The 23823-nt window shown below is 43.2% G+C and overlaps 1 protein-coding gene across 1 annotated transcript in view; it reads right to left on the reverse strand.

The window, feature by feature from the left end:
* Window positions 1–23823, reverse strand: part of rbks (ribokinase) — a 79253-nt gene that overhangs the window by 9691 nt on the left and 45739 nt on the right. Inside the window, exons 7-8 of the mRNA XM_034159464.1 lie at window positions 11283–11374; window positions 1832–2020 (exon numbers count right to left, since the gene is read on the reverse strand). Of these exons, the coding sequence (XP_034015355.1) occupies window positions 1832–2020; window positions 11283–11374 (281 nt within the window). The remainder of the gene's footprint in view (window positions 1–1831; window positions 2021–11282; window positions 11375–23823) is intronic.

Below are 23823 nucleotides of genomic sequence, written 5' to 3' on the forward strand. Positions count from 1 at the left end.
ACTGATCTGATGCACGCACAAGAGGTGATTCATGGGAGACGAGGGGGAGGAGAGCGAACTAAGTTGTCCTGGGGGATTTTTTTGTTTTTCTGGGAGCTGGCAAGACAGTAGAGGGTGAACGGGGGGGGCAGCGACCTCAACTTCAAGACGTGAGGACGAGCAGGAAGTCATGCAGAGTGAAGGAAAGCGTGCACGTTGTTGCTGACATGCCAAAGTGATAAGGAGTAACTGCTGCTGCGTGTCCAAAAACAAAGCGCGGCACGCTCTCGCTGCCTTTCCTCGTGCTCAGCTGAGACGGTGCCCTTGTCATCTGTGTTGGTTTATTGGTTGGTTTAAGGAACAGTTTCAGGAAATGAAGCCCAACAAAAGTCCCAAGTGGGTCTCTTCAGTAAAAGAATCCATTACTCAAACAATTAGAGCTTTAATGTCGTGATTAACACCTCAGCATGATGACGTCAGTGGGCAGAACCAAAACCAAATCCCACAAAACCCTCAGACAGGAAATGGAAACATCTAACCGAGCCTCCTGTGACAAAAACAAACCACAGAGTCCGCTGTGAAATGACTCGAGGCTGACTGGCCTTTTACACAGATTAACAGTCAGGGACAGAAAGCACCCGCCGGGCCACCGCGTCCCTAAGAATCAAAAAGCTGAACATGAGCAGCGGACGGATGGATCGGTGGCTCCTGATGGGTGGGGAGGTAAAGAGGGCTGGAGGTCTTCCAGCAAACCTAATCTGGATCATCCTCTGAGAGACGTCTCTCACTGTCTGATAAACAAGATCACATCAAATTAAAGCATGTTTCCTTTATTGCAATTTTATTTTCTTTCTCACAATCTGCACTTTGAGATCATCTACAAACCTGAAAACGGATTCCCAAAATGTGTTAACTATTAGAGGTAAATGTTAGCAGGATTACACAAAAGCCACACTGATTTTATGGTTCAACAAAGAGACCTATAACTTTTAGGTAGTGGATCTGAATAGGGGGTAGATCCAAGAATCCTCCCCGCCCCCCCACCACACTTCTTTTTTTTTTACTTTACAAGATTGTGCATTTTTTCAACATTTTTGTGAAATTCTCAAGCGATAGAGTAAAATCAGGCATATGTAGGGTGCTAATGTGCTAATGTCTACATTATTCTTAGGTATAAAGGAAACAGCAATAAACACATTGGCAACTGGGCGGTGCTAATGACATCACTTTGAGGATGAAATTAAAGGATTAAAATGTGTGAAAAGATCAAAAGTGCTCAGGGAGCACATCAACACCACACCCACAGGGACAAAACAACTAAGGTTACAAACATACAATTTCCTACATGGAGCTGGAAATTAGACTTTAACCTCTGTCCTTGACTGATTACTAATCCGAACAAAAAGCAAGTCACATCTTCCTATCCATAGGCTCAATCTACCCGCCAACACTGACCAAAATCAGATTATGTGTTCTTAAGATATCTTGCCAACAAACACAAAACATAGTTACATAGAGATCAAAATGGTTCTCCGACAAGATCCTCCGGCAGCATCGCTTATAACGATAAGAAGCCAAACCCACGGGCTGTAGTAAACAAACCTGTTTGATTATTCTTTAGTCTCAGTATTTCAATTAATTGATTCTGTGTGTATTATATCAAACTTGAGAAAATGTCAGAATTTTTCAACTGAAATGTTGACAACAGTATGAAACAGACATCAGAAGTCAATCCTTACATTTGACAAGCTTGATCTAGAAAAAACATTAACATTTTTTTTGTTTTGTGAATCAGTTAAGTTGTTATTTATTAAAAAATAAGTTGTGCTTTTATCAGTCTCATCATCCTTACCGTTGTGTCCACTGGTGTAATTGCAGTAGTTGGAATATGTTTAGAGAAAGACTTCTGTCTCTCGAACACCACGCAGCCTTGGGGTCCCAAAGTGATGATGACCGAGCTGCAGCCTCGCATCAGCAGCTCCTGACCGGCCCGGAGAGCTTCGTCCACACTAGTTACTGAGGAACCAGTCAGCAGCTCAGCCTGCAAGGAGGGTAAGACACAACGGACATCACGGACAATCAGGGACCGTTTATTTGTGCACATCATGGAATCAAAGACCAAAACCACTTTCTTCCAAGACAGTGTAAAATAAGTCAGGCCAGGAAATTAATTACAGGTTAAGATTCAAATTACAGATAAGACAAGATCAACTTTATTTATCCCGATGGAAATTATTTTGCCAGAGTACCAAACAGTAAACAGTGTTTTTGAGCACATGCACAACAGATTTATATGAAATGACTGGAAGACATTTCATATAAATCAGACAGATGTTTGATAATATTGCACAGAACTCTGAGTCAGGATGTCAGTGTGGTGTGCAGGGGGTGGGAGGTGTTGTGCAGGATGCTGAGCGGTTTCCTCAGCATCCTCTTCTCTGACACCTCCATCACAGACTCCAGCTCAGCTGCTAGAGACCAAAGAGTGATAAAAAATCTGCAACAAGATGGTGCAAAACCAGAAATTGTGTAGGATAGTGGGATGATAAAAAAAGAAACGTCGTGGAATTTCCTTGTGGCTGGACACCAGTAAAGACATGCAACAAATCAAATCAATCAAATCAATCAATTTCTCACTTGACAAAAACTTTGTCAAAGCCTGTTACTGATCTGAAGCGCTGTGGTTCGTCACACTCAGTGATGATGTGAAACTTAACCCCATATTACAGTTCAGGCAACAAGCAGCATTTTGTTAATAATCACCAGCCTTGAATTACACCCTGTCTCATTTAGGCCGTGTGTCTAAGGACGGTTTGAAAAAAATAAATGGCCGGTCTTTCAATCAGAGAAATACGGTGCCCAGTTTCCTCGATCCATTATACAAAATCTATTATTTACGGTCTTTATTACACGGAAGAACCATACAAAAGCATTGGAACTTCTGCTTTAGTCCGGTGAGTGCGAATATCCGGTTTATATGGTTTAGGGGAGTTTTACTGTTAACAGTCTTGTTGTTGTTTGCCTTGTAGCTGCTCCTCTTTTGTTCAGGGTCCAGTACAGATCTGCACTGAGATTTGGCACTAGTTTTACACCAGAAAATTGAAAGTAGAAATCATGGAGGGGTCTGAAATTTTCAGCTTAGGTGCATGTCCACTGTGAGAGACATAATCTAAAAAAATCCGGAAATCACAATGTATGATTTTTTGTATGTTAATGCTGCAAATGCGTATTTGAACCCCTACCAACCAGCAAGAACTCTGGCTCTCACAGACCTGTTCATTTTTCTTTAAGAAGCCCTCTTATTCTGCACTCTTTACCTGTATTAACTGCACCTGTTCACACACTCAATCAATCACACTCCAATCTGTCCACCATAGCCAAGACCAAAGAGCTGTCTAAGGACACCGGGATAAAACTGTAGACCTGCACAAGGCTGGGATGGACTACAGGACAACAGGCAAGCAGCTTGGTAGAAGACAACAATGTTATGATTATTTATTAGGAAGTGGAAGAAACACAAGATGACTGTCAGTCTCCCTCGGTCTGGGATTCCATGCAAGATCTCACTTTGTGGGGTAAGGATGATTCTGAGAAAGCTCAGAACTACACAGGAGGACCTGGTCAATGACCTGAAGAGAGCTGGGACCACAGTCACAAAGATTATGATGCTGTCATGGTTTAAAATCCTGCAGGGCAGCAAGGTCCCCCTGCTCAAGCCAGCACATGTCCAACCCGTTTGAAGTTCACCAGTGACCATCTGGATGATCCAGAGGAGGCATGGGAGAAGGTCAAGTGGTCAGATGAGACCAGAATAGAGCTTTTTGGAATCAACTCCACTTACCATGTTTAGAGGATGAGAACAACATTGTGTAATAACAAGAAGTGTGTGTGTGTGTGTGTGTGTGTGTGTGTGTGTGTGTGTGTGTGTGTGTGTGTGTGTGTGTGTGTGTGTGTGTGTGTGTGTGTGTCAGGAACATGCATAAAGTCTCATTAAACCCAATGGTATGTGTGCACATGTGGATGTGGGGAGATTCCACTGATTCTCTGCACTGATGTGTATCTGATGACATACGATGCAGCTCAGCAGCCAGGAGGCTTCAGGTTCCACACACACGGATTCACTGAATGCGCTTACTTTTCAACTGTCCTCAGTCATTGTTCACTTTGACAGATTACTAAGACGGAATCAGGTCCTCACAGCCCTATTTGAACGCCCGAGCCTTGACCTTCCCAAGGTGGGTCGCCCTGACGCACGTTTTAGTTAGGTGTGTGTCCATGTGTGTGGTCTCACTGTACCACGCTCCGACTGAGGGGTGGGAGGGGTTATGGGGGAATTAAGGATGACAAAGTGCAGGCGCTCTTTGATCCTCAGCCCACATACTACGTTGAAGTGTATTAAAGTGATGGATATGATCTTTGATGTTCACCTGAGGACCACACGTGCCAAAAAGAGACCCACTCAGAGCCGAAATGGAAAGTCACGCAAACCTTCATTACCAGACATTTTTTGTGCTTGCCTTCATCCACACAGCTGACATTTTTAAGAACCTAGTGAGCCTTAAAATCTGACAGAAAGAATCCTTGTCAGAAGAAAATCAGGGACTTACAGCCAAAAACACAATTTACACATCACATTTACCATTTTTAACAAATTTAATATAAAAGTGTAATTCAATTCAATTTTCATTGTTAAATCAAAACATAAGTCACCTCAAGGCACCACACATGGGTCCAACCTTAAAATGCTTTAAAATGCTTACAGTGTGTATGATCTAAGAAAACACAGTACAAGTATCAATCAGTACTTGATATAAGCAGATATTCAATATTATCAGACTGGATCTTAAATATGATCAATCTATTAGTTGGCTATGTACCACAGGCTTTTAAGGTGGCAGTAATTAAACCATTACTTAAAAAGCCATCACTTGACCCAGCTATCTTAGCTAATTATAGGCCAATCTCCAACCTTCCTTTTCTCTCAAAAATTCTTGAAAGGGTAGTTGTAAAACAGCTAACTGATCATCTGCAGAGGAATGGTCTATTTGAAGAGTTTCAGTCAGGTTTTAGAATTCATCATAGTACAGAAACAGCATTAGTGAAGGTTACAAATGATCTTCTTATGGCCTCGGACAGTGGACTCATCTCTGTGCTTGTTCTGTTAGACCTCAGTGCTGCTTTTGATACTGTTTTCATTGTTACGCAGATGATACCCAGCTTTATCTATCCATGAAGCCAGAGGACACACACCAATTAGCTAAACTGCAGGATTGTCTTACAGACATAAAGACATGGATGACCTCTAATTTCCTGCTTTTAAACACAGATAAAACTGAAGTTATTGTACTTGGCCCCACAAATCTTAGAAACATGGTGTCTAACCAGATCCTTACTCTGGATGGCATTACCCTGACCTCTAGTAATACTGTGAGAAATCTTGGAGTCATTTTTGATCAGGATATGTCATTCAAAGCGCATATTAAACAAATATGTAGGACTGCTTTTTTGCATTTACGCAATATCTCTAAAATTAGAAAGGTCTTGTCTCAGAGTGATGCTGAAAAACTAATTCATGCATTTATTTCCTCTAGGCTGGACTATTGTAATTCATTATTATCAGGTTGTCCTAAAAGTTCCCTGAAAAGCCTTCAGTTAATTCAAAATGCTGCAGCTAGAGTACTGACGGGGACTAGAAGGAGAGAGCATATCTCACCCATATTGGCCTCTCTTCATTGGCTTCCTGTTAATTCTAGAATAGAATTTAAAATTCTTCTTCTTATAAGGTTTTGAATAATCAGGTCCCATCTTATCTTAGGGACCTCATAGTACCATATCACCCCAATAGAGCGCTTCACTCTCAGACTAGAGGCTTACTTGTAGTTCCTAGGGTTTGTAAGAGTAGAATGGGAGGCAGAGCCTTCAGCTTTCAGGCTCCTCTCCTGTGGAACCAGCTCCCAATTCGGATCAGGGAGACAGACACCCTCTCTACTTTTAAGATTAGGCTTAAAACTTTCCTTTTTGCTAAAGCTTATAGTTAGGGCTGGATCAGGTGACCCTGAACCATCCCTTAGTTATGCTGCTATAGACTTAGACTGCTGGGGGGTTTCCATGATGCACTGAGTGTTTCTTTCTCTTTTTGCTCTGTATGCACCACTCTGCATTTAATCATTAGTGATTAATCTCTGCTCCCCTCCACAGCATGTCTTTTTCCTGGTTCTCTCCCTCAGCCCCAACCAGTCCCAGCAGAAGACTGCCGCTCCCTGAGCCTGGTTCTGCTGGAGGTTTCTTCCTGTTAAAAGGGAGTTTTTCCTTCCCACTGTAGCCAAGTGCTTGCTCACAGGGGGTCGTTTTGACCGTTGGGGTTTTTCTGTAATTATTGTATGGCCTTGCCTTACAATATAAAGCGCCTTGGGGCAACTGTTTGTTGTGATTTGGCGCTATATAAATAAAACTGATTGATTGATTGATTGATCTGTGTTGGTGGCAAAAATAACTTGGATCAGGACATCCCTAGTTGCCAGTACTGTGGTGTGCACTCAAACTCTCCACAGTGGGCTTAAATGTCAAACTGCCAGATCATGATGACTCAGGTAAAAAAAAATGCGTGTTTCCTAACAGATCCAGATGAATCATTTGAGTCCTATCATTTCACGGGCATTGATCAGCTGAGTGCCAGCTCCTGCCGCTGAGGAGTACACTTTGGCGGTTTTCCACTCCGGCACAGAGCAACATGACTGTTCCTGTGTGACCCCAATAAGAAGAAGACATGTTGTGCTTTCATCAACTTTTCCTTTCATGTCTCTCACACCTGGATTCAGCCTCTTTGAGCTCTGCATCACCACATCAAATAGAACATCTCAGGCAAATTCAGTGCCACTTCATGACCGTGGGGGCAGCTGACTCAGCCAGAGAGCACATCTGCCCTGTTGTTGTTGCCATGATTCCCATCTATCCCTGCCTCCTGTCACTCATCTGTCATCACCAGTCAATGAAGGTGTCATGACATGAGGTTTTACCATAAAGCAGGCATAAAGAAGAAATTACTTATTCCGCCATCCTGACCAAAGACCTGACATGTACAGTAGTGTTCAGAATAATAGTAGTGAAAATCAAAATCAAATCAAATTTATTAATTTATGAGGTCTATTAGATAAAAAAAACGACACTTTTATTTTTTTTTAACTCTATGGATTTGAATGACGTGCGATTACACCAATCATGCTTGAACCCTCGTGCACATGCGTGAGTTTTTTCACACGTGTCGGTGACGTCATTTCCCTGTGGGCAGGCCTTGAGTGAGATGTGGTCCCGCCCTCTCGGCTGAATTCCTTTGTTTCACACGCTGCTCGAGACAGCGCGCGTTGCTTTATCAAAATTTTTTCTGGACCTGTGAGGAATATCCGAGTGGACACTATTCGAGAAATTAAGCTGGTTTTCGGTGAAAAGTTTAACGGCTGATGAGAGATTATGGGGTGTTTCTGTCGGTGTAAGGACTTCCCACGGAGTGGGATGTCGTCGTCGTCAGCCTGTTTCGAGCTGAAAACATCCTAATTTAAGGCTTAATTCACCCAGGACATCGTGAGAGAACAGAGAAGATTCAGAAGAGGCCGGCATGAGGACTTTATGCGGACATTCCACTGTTTAAGGACATTTTTTAATGAAAGACGTGCGCGCAAATTCGCCGAGTCGTTTCCATGACGACTCGGCGAATCTGTGTGCGCCGCGACAGGAAAAACACCTCCGTGTTGAAAACCATTTGTAAAATTCAGGCGGCTTTTGATGGCTTTCAACAAGTGCGTAACTGAGAAATTGTTTAACAGCTTGGGCATGTTCCAACTTGCCCGTTAAGGTTTCCAACGGAGGTGTTTTTCCTGTTGCGACCCCCCGCGGTTGGGTCCAGCCCGATATGTGACTCTGCCCGCACGTTCTTTCATTACAAAATGACCGTTAACAATGGAATGTCCGAATAAACTCCTCATGCTGACTTCTTCTGAAACTTCTCTGTTCTCTGACGACTTCCTGGGTCAACAGAGCCTGAAATGTGGAAGTTTTCAATGGCTTCATCCTTAAATAGGGGACACCTGATTCACACCTGTTTGTTCCACAAAATTGACGAACTCACTGACTGAATGCCACACTACTATTATTGTGAACACCCCCTTTTCTACTTTTTTTACTAATAGCCCAATTTCATAGCCTTAAGAGTGTACATATCATGAATGCTTGGGCTTGTTGGATTTGTGAGAATCTACTGACTCTAGTGGTACCTTGTTTCCCATGTAACAATAAGAAATATACTCAAAACCTGGATTAATCTTTTTAGTCACATAGCACTACTATTTTTCTGAACACTACTGTATGAACTAGCGCATCGCACTCGTAGAGCACAAACGTCCACCAACACAATCTTTCAAATCCATAAATTTTTACCTTAGAAAAAATCGTCAAGGTCAAAGCCCTGTTCTAAGTGACTTTTCATAAGCTAAATTAGATGTAATCAAATGTCAGGAGGATGTATTTAGCTCATACACTTCAATCCAAGTTTTTGTGGTGTTGTCAGGGTTTTCCTCTCAACTTTTTCAGTTTCTGAATTCTTTTTCAGATAATTTTCACAGAACATTGTTTATCTCTAATATACACAACTTCTCATTGCTTTTTGTCACTTGGTTTCTGACTGATAACTGGAAGATAAACAAAAAGGCACAAAATTGGAACCTCCATCCAATTTTGGTGGTGTAGGTAAATCAATAACAGAAAAATGAGAGTGATAGAGGCACTTTTGACTGCGATATGTATAAAGCAAAATGTACACAAAATGGGCTTCTCAATATTAAATTCAAATGTCCACAAAATCCACAACACATTAAAATGTTTCCCACCATTCCATTGCCCATATGACTGTGCATTATGCATCAGTAAATACAGTAATCTCACAACGATATCTACGTATTGTGGGAAGACTATAATCTGCAGCTCTTCGCCAGTATACTCTTGTTCAAATAATTATGTACAGCTATCTAATCCCAAAGGCTCTCTATCTTACATTGTATAGCTGTTTACGCCTTGATGGTTTGAACACTGAAAATAAATACTGGAACAGTAAAAATCTTTTTTTTGTGAAATGTTTAACACAAAATATCTAAAATATGCCACAGTTTGAAAAATATTAAAATAATTCTCCTTTATGTATGCAGATGATACTGTATTGATAAGCATTCTTAACACATTCTTTAGAAGGTATGAGAAATCAAAATTTACTCTAAATCCCAGTAACAAGGAAATTTCCACTGATTTTAGAAAGTTACAATTCTCAAATACTACTTTCATCCACAGGGAATCCATTTGTTAGAAAATTACAGGTATCTTGGTATTGTGCTTTACCGTGCACTGAAATGGGCACAAAGACACAACAAAGAATGCACTTTTTAAAACAAATTCCTAGTCTTTAATGTCTATGAAAAAATATTGCAAATGTTAACATTTTCAGTGTTTCAGTTGAAAGTATTTTCTCGTTCTGCATCACCTGTCAGTTCTGGCACTGCCACAGAAAAAAGAATGCAAGAAATATGGCAACAACTGCCGTTCTATTAATATGGAGGACACTATTAAGTATGGAAACTGAAACAGACAAACAAGCAATACAGATGACAGTGCACGTACAGACCGTGCGCTGTCTGAAATCCAAAAACAGTGTAATCTCAATTCAGTCACTTGTTTCAAAAACACCAACTGTTCTGAAATAGTTGGTGCCCGAATGAGGCACAATTAGGTACAACTCGTGATGACCTCCTTTTGATACAGTTTCTGAGAACAGTCTGGAGTACAACTTGAAAAAGTAGAGCTCAACTCTTAACCGAAAACACGCAACTTCAACTAACCTCATTCCTAACCCCAAACCAAATAATCACTGAAGCAAAACAGAAAAATTTCAGGAGTGATAAAAAGTTCTGTTACCTACCCGTGTCACACAGTCTATCTATCCTTTCATTTCAGTTTTACTTCCCTGTTCTACTGTATATTTCATTTCATTGCATGTGTACTGAGCACTGGGGTAGACACTATTTTGGGGGTGATTTACTAAGCGTAAATGCAATATTGATAGTGGGCGGCAACAAGGCGTCGACAGCAGTACGTAAATGTGGATTTTGTGTATGTTAATGCTTTAAGTGCAAAATGAAACTGAATAAGCCACTTGCAGGTGTACGCCTTTGTTACGCACCAACTCTGCCACATAACTGAAAGTGTTCTTGCACTGGCAATTTAAAATGAAAAGAAAAACAATCACCTATTTCAGGGATTTATTTCTTCATCCAACCGTGGCATTTTCGCAAAGTGGTGAATAATTATGTTGAGTTCTGCTGGTGGAATGCAACATAATTTTTCACCAGTCTGCAAAAATACTAGCAATGAAACAAGAATTAAATGTCTGAAATAGACTTGAATTGTTTGGTTGTTGTAAAAGTCAGTGCTATGTGTGTCGTCAACCTGTTACACACTGAGACATTTAGTCTTACAGAAAAAAAATAAATGAAGTTAAATATACCCAACATTTATAATGAATATATTCTTTTTTTTCTGGAACAGCAGCAGTCAAACACAACAGGTTTTTCTTCTTTGTCCACTTGTCTTAATTGTGATGGTACTTTGTCACTGAACTGTGGAAGCCCAGTCCTGCAGTCAACTGTCATTATTCTGGAAATTATTTGCATTTTCCCATGAGTTGATTCTTCTGTATGAGTGGTGGTTATTCACCTTCATGATTCGTGAGCCTCTTGATGTCTGTTGATGTTTGGGCATTGAGCTACTAGCTGTTTCTCACTGTACTTCTCCCAGTCATCATGTGGATGTATTTCTTCAAGGGCAGACTAGTTCATGGGGCACATCTCACAAGGCAATGCAGAATCCAAATGTAGACTTATGTATGACAAAACGTTGCCCATGGCTGGCTAATTTCTACATGCTCAGACAGGACTGTAGGACTTTGGTGTCATTTAACCTGAAACCTCTACTTTAGTTAATTGGAAACGATAAAGAAAAAACAATTTTGCTTAATGTGACTACTTTCAGCTCCTTAAAAACCAACAGTAATTATGACAACTGATATTAACAATGTGCTTAATAGGGTAACGTCTTTGTAAGGTGTACTCATGTGAGGTTACTGTGGCAGTTACTCTGTGTGTGTGTGTGTGTGTGTGTGTGTGTGTGTGTGTGTGTGTGTGTGTGTGTGTGTGTGTGTGTGTGTGTGGATGAATAAGAGCTGCTGTGATAAATAGTGTGGAATATTTGTGTGTGTGATTCATCACCTCAGACTCATTACAGCAAAACACATCAGACACTCTGTAGAAATCTGGATCCAAGTCAAGAATGGCTGGTGCCGCGTTGAAAATTGTCTTCACTGTAAAAAGAAATCAGGCAGTATTGCATTTAAATGGTGAGTTAACAGATCATAGCATTTAGATCAGTTCAAGCATCAACATAAAATTAACTGCTTTCAATTATGAATCAAGGATAAAGCCAGGTTCATAGGTATTTGGACAGTGACCATTAGTTTCTCTCTTCTGTATATCATCACAATGGAGTTGAAATGAAACAGTAAAGATGTGCTTGTAGTGTATATTTTAAGCACTAATTTAAGGGACTCAACAAAAATACAGCATTAACTATTTTGACATAAGTATTACTGTTCATTCAAACAATCGCTTTTACAGACAGGTTTCTTTAATCAAGTCAAAGGATGGATGCATGAAAGACACTAAAGAGAGAAGCCAGCAAGAGACAACTCTGAAGGAGTTATAGACTTCTGTGGCTGTGTCCTTTCTTTGTTATGCAGATGATCCTCAAAACTATCTGCCTAGGAGGACGAATGGAAGTGATGCATTGAGTCCATTATGTGATTGTATTCATGATAATACGCAGTGGCCATCTCAAACCTTCCTTTACCTGAATGACAGTACAACAGAGGGCTGAGTTTGGGCATTTATGCATGCTGAATGTTGGACCTTCAAACTTTGGTGTTCTGGCTAATTATTGAAAAACCAGCTGTTAAGAATTTGGGAGTGATATATGACAGCTGTTTGAGTTTCGACCAACAGATGAACTGTGTTTTCAAAGCAAGTCTTTTCCAGTTATGTCTTCTGGTTAAGTCAAGCCCTTTCTGAGAAGACGTGATCTTGAGATTCATGCTTTCATCAACTCCAGACTTGATCACTGTAATGCACTTTATGCTGGTCTTAACCAGTCTTGTCTTGCATGCCTCCTAACTTGTACAAAATGCTGCTGTTCGTCTTTTAACGAACACTTGCAAACGTGAACATATTACCCCGGTACTTTATTCACTCCACTGGCTTCCAGTTCATTTTAGAATTGATTTTAAGATTTTAATGTTTTAAAGCCATTAATGGTCTTGCCCAGTCTTACTCGTCTGAAATTTTAACTCTCCACACTTACAGTAGGACATTACGAGCGTCTGGTCAGCTTTAGTTTAGATGTTGTGAGGTCAAAAAATAAAGTTTGAGGTGGTTGTGCATTTGCGGTAGCTGAACTCAGACTGTGGAACAAGCTACCTCCTGATTTACAAAGTATTTCTTACCAAGCATGTTTGAAATCAAAGCTGAAGACTAATTTATTTAAAATGGCTTTTAATACCTAGTGTCACTGTGACATGTTTTGCTTTGATTTTAATTTTGTTTTTTGATTTTGCTTTTAAAAAAAACAGGTCAGAACAATTGAAAAAACAAGCTGGCACCCAAGAAACACAAAAACACTATATGGGCACTAAGCCTCATGTCACCATAGTGTGCTGTATGTTGTTGTATTTTATGTATGTGTGTGCTGGGCGTGATGTTATTCCTCATCTGACCGGGAGACTGTATGTGGTCCTCCAGCCCACAGAAAATCCATTTTTTAGTTGTCAGTGGTGGGATTGGCACGACAGCTACCATAAAACATTTCACACACCTCTACAATGAAAAAGAAGTCTTCATTCTCCATAGGAGCAACTCTACAGTTTTCTTCAGTTGGAAGGTCGCATATGCTATGAAGGGAATGGGAGCTATTTGAAGCCTCAACCCTGGACGAAACAAAAACCACAGGAGAGCACCAAGGGTCCAAAAGTTAAAAACCTAAGGGGGCTCATGCTGGTGTGCACTTGGGCCTTCCTTTCCCCAGATGGATGACCACTGCTGTCGATGGAGTTTGGGAACACATTGCAGTGGTTGTGTTGTGTGATGTGGGAAAGCCTAGAAGCGGCCAGATCTTAGTGGGTGGATACACCTAATTTTGGTGTGGTTGCCCCAGTGGTTACTGGACATCATAGCTGTCTGAAATCATAACTGGCCATGAGGTCCTGTTACTGGACAGCTTATACATTGATGCTGTGAAGGCTGTACAGAGTGGAGGCAGACACTGAGCTTTCCCCAGTGACAACGGGTGTTTTTCAGGGATACGTTGTGGCTCAGGCACTGTTTGGTACTTGCATGAACTGAGTGTTGGGTAGGCTTGTGGAAACCAGTGACGTAGCGGTTTTTGTTGGCAAAGAAAGGTTTCCTGACTTTAACTTTGCAGACAATGCTGTGATCTTTGCGGAACTGATGGTTACTCTCGTTGCAAAACTTCAGAAGCCCAGTGAGGAAGTGGACTGTCTAAGATCCAGACTGTTCATGACTTCCTGGTCTCAGCCATCAGAAGTGTATTTGTCTGTGATGAAAGTGTTGAACTTGTACAGAAATGCATTCATTTATCTTGGCAGTGATGCTCTCATTTCTTTGGGTCCTGGGACATTGTGATTGAGTTACACCCAAGAAGAGCTCATGGAGTCATGAGGTCTCTGGACAGAGGTGCTTGATGATGCCGATATATTTGCAGGAGAACAATAGTCCAAGTCTTTAGGGTCCTGGTGTTTCTTGTCTTACTGTATGGTTGTGAGACTCCGACGCTAACAGTGACCTAAGGTGATGACTGCATATCGTTGGTCCTAGTTCTTTCCAGATGATCCTTAGGTATTGCTAGAATGACTTTGTGTCAAACAAGCTGTTACTAAGAGAGACTAAGATGAGGAACCTCACGTGCATTGTGAGGGAGCCTCAGCTTCGACACTTTGGCCATGTGGCCCGTTTCTCTTTGCCTGATCCAGCACGCAGGTGCCTGAGTGTTGACGACCCTAGTAGCTGGAGAAGGCCAAGGGGACGCCCATGTTTCACCTGTCTGAAAATTAGAAGGCTATTTTTTAGTTGTGTGGATTGATCGTTGTCTGCCTGGGTGGTTGCCATTCAGGATCCAACGCAGTTCCATGGTGTCATGGAGCAGCAGACCGCAGTGCCAGCGCATGGTCCCAAAGTCAAAGTACAGCAACTGACTGTATTTATTCACAGATTAGTCTCTTTAAGACTGGGGGGGAAAGTATAGGATTGGTATCTCTGGGGACTGAAATGGTTTTTGTTAAACCTCTTGAATTAAACCTGAAAGTCTACATTGCAAGCACATCTTGACTGTTTCATTTCACTCCGCTGTGGTGCTTTACAGAGGCAAAACTACAAAAATAACGTGTCACTTGCTTATGTGCATGACTGCATGGTAATATTTAAAAAGACAGAACTCTGAGAAGATCTTCTATGGGTTTTTTTTGTGTTTTTCCAGCCTCATTTGCTAAGTTTTACAGTCAAGATCAGACATTATCTCCAACTTTCAGTGGGAACAAAGGTGAACTGGCTGCTGCTGGGATTACTTTTGCAAGCAGTGTTTAACCTGTATAAGCTTAAATAAAGACACCTTTGAAACAGATTAGCATTTTCTGAAAATTACACTGTAGAAAATGGCTCACACGCTGTAGGTTTTGTGCTCAGCTGTACCTCCTGCTGCATATGAAAGGAAAGGATTCAGCATGCGGTATATAACCTTATATGTGTGCCACTGCGTGGGTGAATTGTGACCCTTTCTGTGTATTAAAGTGTACAAGAGAGAGAGAGAGACTAGAGTGTTTGTCAGAAGTAATCCTCTCAATGCGCTGCACATCAACGTCTCATGCATATTCATGAGCAGAAAGCATTAATGCATCTAATACTGTGATTTCTGTGTATGTGTGAGGATAAGCCAAGCTTGACAACGTGATTAATTCTGATTTCTCTGTGTACAAAATAAACTCTCATGCAAATGTGTGTGTGCACGCTCTTGCATTAGGGAAATATATGTTTCAGTGTGGTGACATCACAGTCTGTTGTGCAAAAGTGCGTGCGTCTGCGTGGGCACAGAAGAGAGCAGCTGCGTGGGTTTGCACAGGGCTTTGGCCACCTGGCGCTTTGAGGTGGATGCTGAGCTGCTTGTGAATAAATGCGGAAAATAACCTTCTTCTTCTCGACACACACAAACATACACTCGTACTGTACTGTATCTACACCAGGCATAAGATTTCTCAGTGTGATGTCTCAGTTTAACACAAATTGATGCGGGTCCAATTTTTTCTTCTGTCCATTCTTCAATCATCAGCACTTGTCCCGCCTGCACCGCAGCAGGAGCTCTGTCATATTAATGCATTTCTTTGCAACCAGTCAGTGATGGTGATGGAACATTTTCACTTAAATGTTCCTACAAGTATTTCTCACATACAGAGTAGTTCTGTGTAGGCTCTCAGTTGTCCAGGTGGTTTCCATAGTAGAGAAGCTTGAATCTTCGACTGGACTGGGTTGCTTGACGCAAGGACGTTTCGCTTCAAATCGCAGAAGCTTCCTCAGCTAAAATTCTTGCTCTGGTAGTCTGACTTCTGTCTTGACTCTTGTAGAGAAGAATTCTTCTCTACAAGAATTCTTCTTGTAGAATTCTTCAAGAATTCTTCTCTACAAGAATTCTTCTTGTAGAGAAGAATTCTACACTCTCTTGTAGAACTGAAGGAACTTATTTTAGAGAAATAAACATTTAACACCAATATTCTAAAACGCAGCATGGTCATACTGCCACACAAGAATGCAGAAAGGATTTCACTGCCCTGTGTTCTTGGGTGGAGTATGGGGGGCCAGGAGAGCGTGGTTGGCCTGGTGTCAGTTGGGCTGTTGCTGAGGGTGGGGTGACGCGACGCGGGTCACAGACAAGGCGTTTGGCTTGCTCTCCCTGTGGATTCCCTGTGGGGCCGCGGTTGAAGTCTGAGACAATGTGGCACAGAATCAGCTCCTCACAGTCATTCATGACTCACAACATCACACACTTCAACACATCCACCACACCGTGCATATAAGTTGATGGCTTCTCCACACACATATGAAACATACATTAATCTAGATACATTTACTCAATATGTTCCGTACGTCACCTCGTGGAACGTCACCTCGCTGGGAGGGAAGGAGTCTGAGCTTGTGCGGGAGGTTGAGAGGTACCGACTAGAGATAGTCGGGCTCACTTCCACGCAAAGCTTGGGCTCTGGCACCCAACTCCTGGAAAGGGACTGGATGCTCCACTTTTCTGGCCTTACTCACGGGGAGAGGGGCAAGCTGGGGTAGCATTGCTTATTGCTTCCCAGCTCAGTCGCCATGTGTTGGAGTTCACCACGGTGAACGAGAGGGTCGTGTCCCTACGCCTTCGGGTTGGGGACAGGTCTCTCACTGTTGTCTCAGCCTATGGGCCAAGCAGCAGTGCAGAGTACCCAACCTTCTTGGAGTCTCTGGGAGGGGTACTAGATAGTGCTCCGACCGGGGACTCCATTGTTGTCCTGGGGGACTTCAACGCCCACGTGGGTGGCGACAGTGAGACTTGGAGGGGGGGGGGGGTTGGGAAGCACGGCCTCCCCGATCTGAACCCGAATGGTGTTCAGTTGTTGGACTTCTGTGCTAGTCACTGTTTGTCCATCATGAACACCATGTTCGAGCGCAGGGGTGTCCATAAGTGCATGTGGCACCAGAACACCCTGAGCCGGAGGTTGATGATCGACTTTGTAGTTGTATCATCTGACCTTTGGCCACGTGTCTCGGACACTCGGGTAAAGAGAGGGGCTGAGCTGTCAAACGATCACCACCTGGTGGTGAGTTGGATCCGCTGAGAGGGGAGGAAGCCGGTCAGACCTGGCAGGTCCAAATGTATCGTGAGTGTCACTGCTGGGAATGACTGGTGGAACCCTCTGTCAGCGAGGTCTTCAACTCCCACCTCCGGGAGAGCTTCTCCCAGATCCTGGGGGAGGTTGGAGACATGGAGATCGAGTGGACCATGTTCTCCACCTCCACTGTCGATGCGGCTGCCTGCAGCTGTGGTCGCAAGGTCTCTGATGCCTGTCGCGGCGGTAATCCCCGAACCCGGTGGTGGACGCTGGAAGTAAGGGATGCCGTCAAGCTGAAGAAGGAGTCCTACTTGTCTTTGTTGGTAGGTGGGACCCCGGAGCCAGCTGACAGGTACGGCAGGCCAAGCGTGCTTTAGCCTGTGCGGTCGCAGAGGGAAAAACTCTGGTCTGGGAGGAGTTCGGAGAGACCATGGAGGAGGATTATCGGTTGGCCTCGAAGAAGTTCTGGCAAACCGTCCGACGCCTCAAGAGGCAGAAGCAGCTCTCCGCCAACACTGTCTATAGTGCGGGTGGGGAGCTGTTGACCCTGACTGGGGATGTTGTTGGGCGGTGGAAGGAACACTTGGAGGATCTCCTCAATCCCATCGTCACGTCTTCCAAAGAGGAAGCAGAGACTGGGGACTCAGAGGCGGACTCATCCATTACCCAGGTCGAAGTCACCGAGGTGGTCAGAAAGCTCCTTGGTGGCAAGGCTCCTGGGGTGGATGAAATCCGTCCTGAGTACCTTAAGTCTCTGGATGTTGTGGGACTGTCCTGGTTGACACGTCTCTGCAACATCGCGTGGTGGTCGGGGACAGTACCCCTGGATTGGCAGACCTGGGTGGTGGTCCCTCTGTTTAAGAAGGGGGACCGGAGGGTGTGTTCCAACCACAGGGGGATCACACTCCTCAGCCTCCCCGGTAAGGTCTATTCCAGGGTGCTGGAGAGGAGAATTCGACCGATAGTCGAACTTTGGCTTCAGAAGGAGCAGTGTGGTTTTCGTCCTGGCGCGGCACACTGGACCAGCTCTACACCCTCCATCAGGTGCTTGAGGGTTCATGGGAGTTCGCCCACCCAGTCCACATGCGCTTTGTGGATCTGGAGAAGGCGTTTGACTGTGTCCCTTGAGGCGCCCTGTGGGGGGTGATCCAGGAGTACAGGGTCCGGGGTCCTTTGCTAAGGGCTATCCGGTCCCTGTACGACCGCAGCAGGAGCTTGGTTACATTGCCAGTAGTAAGTCAAACCTGTTTCCAGTGCACACTGGCCTCCGCCAGGGCTGCCCTTTGTCACCAGTTCTGTTCATTACCTTTATGGACAGAATTTCTAGGCACAGCCAGGGTGTAGAGGGGGTCCAGTTTGGGAACCACAGAATCTCATCTCTGCTGTTTGCGGATGATGTGGTCCTGTTAGCTTCCTCAAACCAGGACCTTCAGCATGCACTGGGGCGGTTTGCAGCCAAGTGTGAAGCGTCCGGGATGAAGATCAGCACCTCCAAATCCGAGGCCATGGTTCTCGACCGGAAAAAGGTGCCTTGCCCTCGTCAGGTCGGTGGGGTGTCCTTGCCTCAGGTGGAGGAGTTTAAGTATCTTGGGATCTTGTTCACGAGTGAGGGACGGATGGAGCGTGAGATTGACAGACGGATCAGTGCAGCGTCTGCAGTGATGTGGTCACTGTATTGGACTGTAGTGGTGAAGAGAGAGCTGAGCAGGGGGGCAAAGCTCTCAATTTACCGATTGATCTACGTTCCGACCCTCACCTATGGTCATGAGATTTGGCTCATGACCGAAAGAACGAGATCGCGAGTACAAGCGGATGAGATGAGTTTCCTCCGCAGGGTGGCTGGGCACTCCCTTAGAGATAGGGTGAGGAGCTCTGTCACTCGGGAGGAGCTCGGAGTTGAGCCGCTGCTCCTCCACATCGAAAGGAGCCAGCTGAGGTGGCTCGGGCATCTTTTCCGGATGCCCCCTGGATGCCTCGATGGAGAGGTGTTCCGGGCACGTCCCATCGGGAGGAGGCCCCAGGGAAGGCCCAGATCACGCTGGAGGGACTATGTCGCTCAGCTGGCTTAGGAACGCCTCGGGGTTCCCCCAGAGGAGCTGGGGGAGGTGTGTGTGGATCGGGAGGTCTGGGCAGCTTTGCTTGAGCTGCTGCCCCCGCGACCCGACCTAGGATAAGCGTAAGAAAATGGATGGATGGATGTTCGGTAACTCATACAGAATTCTGCACTTTAGTGTTTTTGTTGCCAATAAAAGAAATTCACAGCATCTTCAGCTCTGCTTCCTTCAGCTCCACCTCCTGTCCTTTTGTCTTTAAGCCACACAACTTAGCTAGTTTAACTACAATCTTGTAAAATTCCCTTCACACTTACAGATACCCTTCTATCACAACTCAACATTCACACCTCTACTCCTGACATCTGTATCCGTCCATCATACTCCCTCTCATTCAAACACATAGACTCTGTTTTGCTCCAACTGACTTTCTCCTTCTCTCCACAGTGTATCTCTTTTTCCCCTTCTCTCCACAGTGTATCTCTTTTCTTTAGGCTCCTCTCAACCTGCTCTCTACTCTCATTGCATTTCACAATGTCATTTGCAAATATTATAGTCCATAAAAACACCTGTCTGATCTCATCTGCCATCCTGCCCAACACCAGAGCAAACACGTAAAGCCTCGGAGTCCATCCTTGATGCAATCCCACTTCCACCTTGATCACATCCATCATTCCCAACACATCTCACCGTTGTCATACCAACCTCACATACATCTCTGCCTCTCCCAACTTCTTCATAGAGTACCAAACTCTTTTTTAGCACCCCAGCATAGCTTTCTGTAAATCCACAACCATAAAACGCAACTCCTTTTGGCCTTCTCAGCACTGCTCCATCAACACTATTAAAAGCAAATATTGCATCTGTAGTGCACTTACCTGGCATGAGAACCCATTTCTGCTTAGATGCTGCGGCTGATCAACTTTATGCTTCTGTAGTTACACTCAAAAAACTGACTCATTGGACTGGATTTCCATGTAATAAATATATGTAGTCCCAACTAAATAAACTTAAATTATCTTGCATGGATTTGCTTTATTTGAGTTGGGGCTACTTATATGTATGAGATGGAAATCCTGCACATAATTGAATTGAGTTCATCCAATGAGTCATTTTTTTGAGTGTCCTAATGCATTACAAGTCAAACTTATTTTTTCAAAATTTGTACCAGTTCATTTCTTCTGCACTCCTCAGGCATCCTCTCACTTTCCAAGATTTTATCAAACAATCTGGTTAAAAGCTCCACTGCCATCTCTCCTAAAACATCTCCAAGCCTTAACTGTAATGTAATCCGGTCCAGCTTCCTTTCCATTCCTCATCTCTTTCATAGCTGTCCTCACTTCATCCTTACTGATGACGACCCCTGATTTTACTCACTCAACATCATCCTACCTTCTCTCCCTCTTATTTTCTTCATTCATCAACTTCTCAAAGTACTCCCTCCACCTTCTCAACACACTCTCCTCTGTTGTCAGCAAATTTACATCTACATCCTTTATCACCCTAACTTGCTGCACATCTTTTCCAGGTTGGTACCTCTGTCTGGCCAGTTAGTACAAGTCCTTTTCTACTTCCTTAGTGTTCAACTTCATGGACAGTTCTCTATCTACCTTTTCCTTTGCAACCTACAACCCCTGGCAAAAATTATGGAATCACCGGCCTCGGAGGATGTTCATTCAGTTGTTTAATTTTGTAGAAAAAAAGCAGATCACAGACATGACACAAAGCTAAAGTCATTTCAAATGGCAACTTTCTGGCTTTAAGAAACACTATAAGAATCAGGAAAAAAAATTGTGGCAGTCAGTAATGGTTACTTTTTTAGACCAAGCAGAGGGAAAAAATATGGAATCACTCAATTCTGAGGAATAAATTATGGAATCACCCTGTAAATTTTCATCCCCAAAACTAACACCTGCATCAAATCAGATCTGCTCGTTAGTCTGCATCTAAAAAGGAGTGATCACACCTTGGAGAGCTGTTGCACCAAGTGGACTGACATGAATCATGGCTCCAACACGAGAGATGTCAATTGAAACAAAGGAGAGGATTATCAAACTCTTAAAAGTGTTGTGTGTTGGGGGGCTTGGTTGGACACTGTTTTGTGGTTTTTGTGTTTGTTTTCCTTCCCAGGTGGTCTGGGACTGACCTCTGGGAAAATTGTGCTTCAGAAGAGTCTCTCACCTCTGTGATGATTGGTTGCACCTGTTGCATCCTTGTGCGGCTCTTTATCAGGATGATCTGCAACACCTGTGACATTCACGTGCAGACTAAGGACTCTCAGCTGGCGTCAATGAAGAAATGAGGAGTTGCATTTAAGCCAGCAGTGATGAGGGCTGTTTGCCGGAGAATACAACCTTGTTACGACCTTGTATCGACCGTTGGGGACGCTGAGGGCCGCTCCAGAGTTTGACGTTACGTCTGTGAAGGAGGACTAGGGTGAGAGGCAAAAGCTGTCAGCACACGTCAGAGGTGATTATCTTTAAAGGCTTATTTGTGAATATAATGTAGTGTTTTTTGCACAGCTAAATTTGAACATTGAAGAAATTGTCTTGTTTGCTCCTCGCGGCTGTGGTGTGCGGAATAATAAACCTACACAAGCCGTGAGCAGCTGTTCATCTGAATTAACTCTGAAACCTGAACTGAACGTGTTGCTGATAAGTGTGCCTTTAATAGCTTTCTAGTAATAGTATCGAATAATCTCACCTCTGTTCCCCCTCCACAGAGTACAGTTCTGGGAAAAGCCACCTGGGGGGTGTCGGCGGAAAACCTGAGGCCAGAACGTTCGGGCTCCGGTCCGTTGAGGCGCTGGGAGAGCGCGCCACCTCTTCACCCCACCAGACTTATTTATTTTGTATTGCACAGTGGAAAAAAAATTAATTTGTTTCTTTTGGAACTGCTTCTGGTTATTTAGCGCTGGGTTCAGTCAGACGCTGGACCGCTCCTCGAGCCGCGTCCCACACATAACAAAAAGAGGGTAAATCATCAAGCAATGTTGCAAAAGATGTTGGTTGTTCACAGTCAGCTGTGTCTAAACTCTGGACCAAATACAAACAACATGGGAAGGTTGTTAAAGGCAAACATACTGGTAGATCAAGGAAGACATCAAAGCGTCAAGACAGAAAACTTAAAGCAATATGTCTCAAAAATCGAAAATGCACAACAAAACAAATGAGGAACAAATGGGGGGGAAACTGGAGTCAACGTCTGTGACCGAACTGTAAGAAACCGCCTAAAGGAAATGGGATTTACATACAGAAAAGCTAAACGAAAGCCATCATTAACACCTAAACAGAAAAAAACAAGGTTACAATGGGCTAAGGAAAAGCAATCGTGGACTGTGGATGACTGGATGAAAGTCATATTCAGTGATAAATCTCGAATCTGCATTGGGCAAGGTGATGATGCTAGAACTTTTGTTTGGTGCCGTTCCAATGAGATTTATAAAGATGACTGCCTGAAGAGAACATGTAAATTTCCACAGTCATTGATGATATGGGGCTGCATGTCAGGTAAAGGCACTGGGGAGATGGCTGTCATTACATCATCAATAAATGCACAAGTTTACGTTGATATTTTGGACACTTTTCTTATCCCATCAATTGAAAGGATGTTTGGGGATGATGAAATCATTTTTCAAGATGATAATGCATCTTGCCATAGAGCAAAAACTGTGAAAACATTCCTTGCAAAAAGACACATAGGGTCAATGTCATGGCCTGCAAATAGTCCGGATCTTAATCCAATTGAAAATCTTTGGTGGAAGATGAAGAAAATGGTCCATGACAAGGCTCCAACCTGCAAAGCTGATCTGGCAACAGCAATCAGAGAAAGTTGGAGCCAGATTGATGAAGAGTACTGTTTGTCACTCATTAAGTCCATGCCTCAGAGACTGCAAGCTGTTATAAAAGCCAGAGGTGGTGCAACAAAATACTAGTGATGTGTTGGAGCGTTCTTTTGTTTTTCATGATTCCATGATTTTTTCCTCAGAATTGAGTGATTCCATATTTTTTTCCCTCTGCTTGGTCTAAAAAAGGAACCGTTACTGACTGCCACAATTTTTTTTTCCTGATTTCTTATAGTGTTTCTTAAAGTCAGAAAGTTGCCATTTGAAATGACTTTACTTTTGTGTCATGTCTGTGATCTGCTTTTTTTCTACAAAATTAAACAACTGAATGAACATCCTCCGAGGCCGGTGATTCCATAATTTTTGCCAGGGGTTGTATTCCTCCTTAAATTTTCCTGTACTTACTCATTCCACCAACAAGTCACACTCTTCCCGACTGTCTCTCTCATACCTGTCCAGCTGTCCAGCATGGTTTGAAATTAGGTTGTGTGTTTGTTTCATTTCCAAGCCTAGGTCTGGTGGCCACCAAGGTCACCTCTGTTTGTGTTAATTATGTTTCAAGGAAAGACTGAAAAAATCTTGACAGGATGTATGGAAAAAAAACAAAACAAAAAACATGTAAAAATGACATTCAGAAACTGAATCAAATTAAGATGTGGGTTTACATCACCTTTAACTGCATCCATGTATAGTCACGTCTTTAATCTTTGTTGGAGGAGTTGTGGTTTTAAAGTAAATTACACTCATTTATTCTTCAAATGACTCACTGTTGGAACATCCATAAGACTGATTTGAGCATCTTAGTATTTACCAGGAATGTTTCCAAACAATATAACTGGAAAGTATAACTTTTCAATTATTTTCTGGTAAAACCCATAACACAAACAAAAAAAAGAAAGAAAAAAAAAGTGACTCAGGTGGCAACTTAAATAACA

The sequence above is a fragment of the Thalassophryne amazonica genome, chromosome 19 (genome assembly GCF_902500255.1).
Source record: "Thalassophryne amazonica chromosome 19, fThaAma1.1, whole genome shotgun sequence".
Lineage (NCBI taxonomy): Eukaryota > Metazoa > Chordata > Actinopteri > Batrachoidiformes > Batrachoididae > Thalassophryne > Thalassophryne amazonica.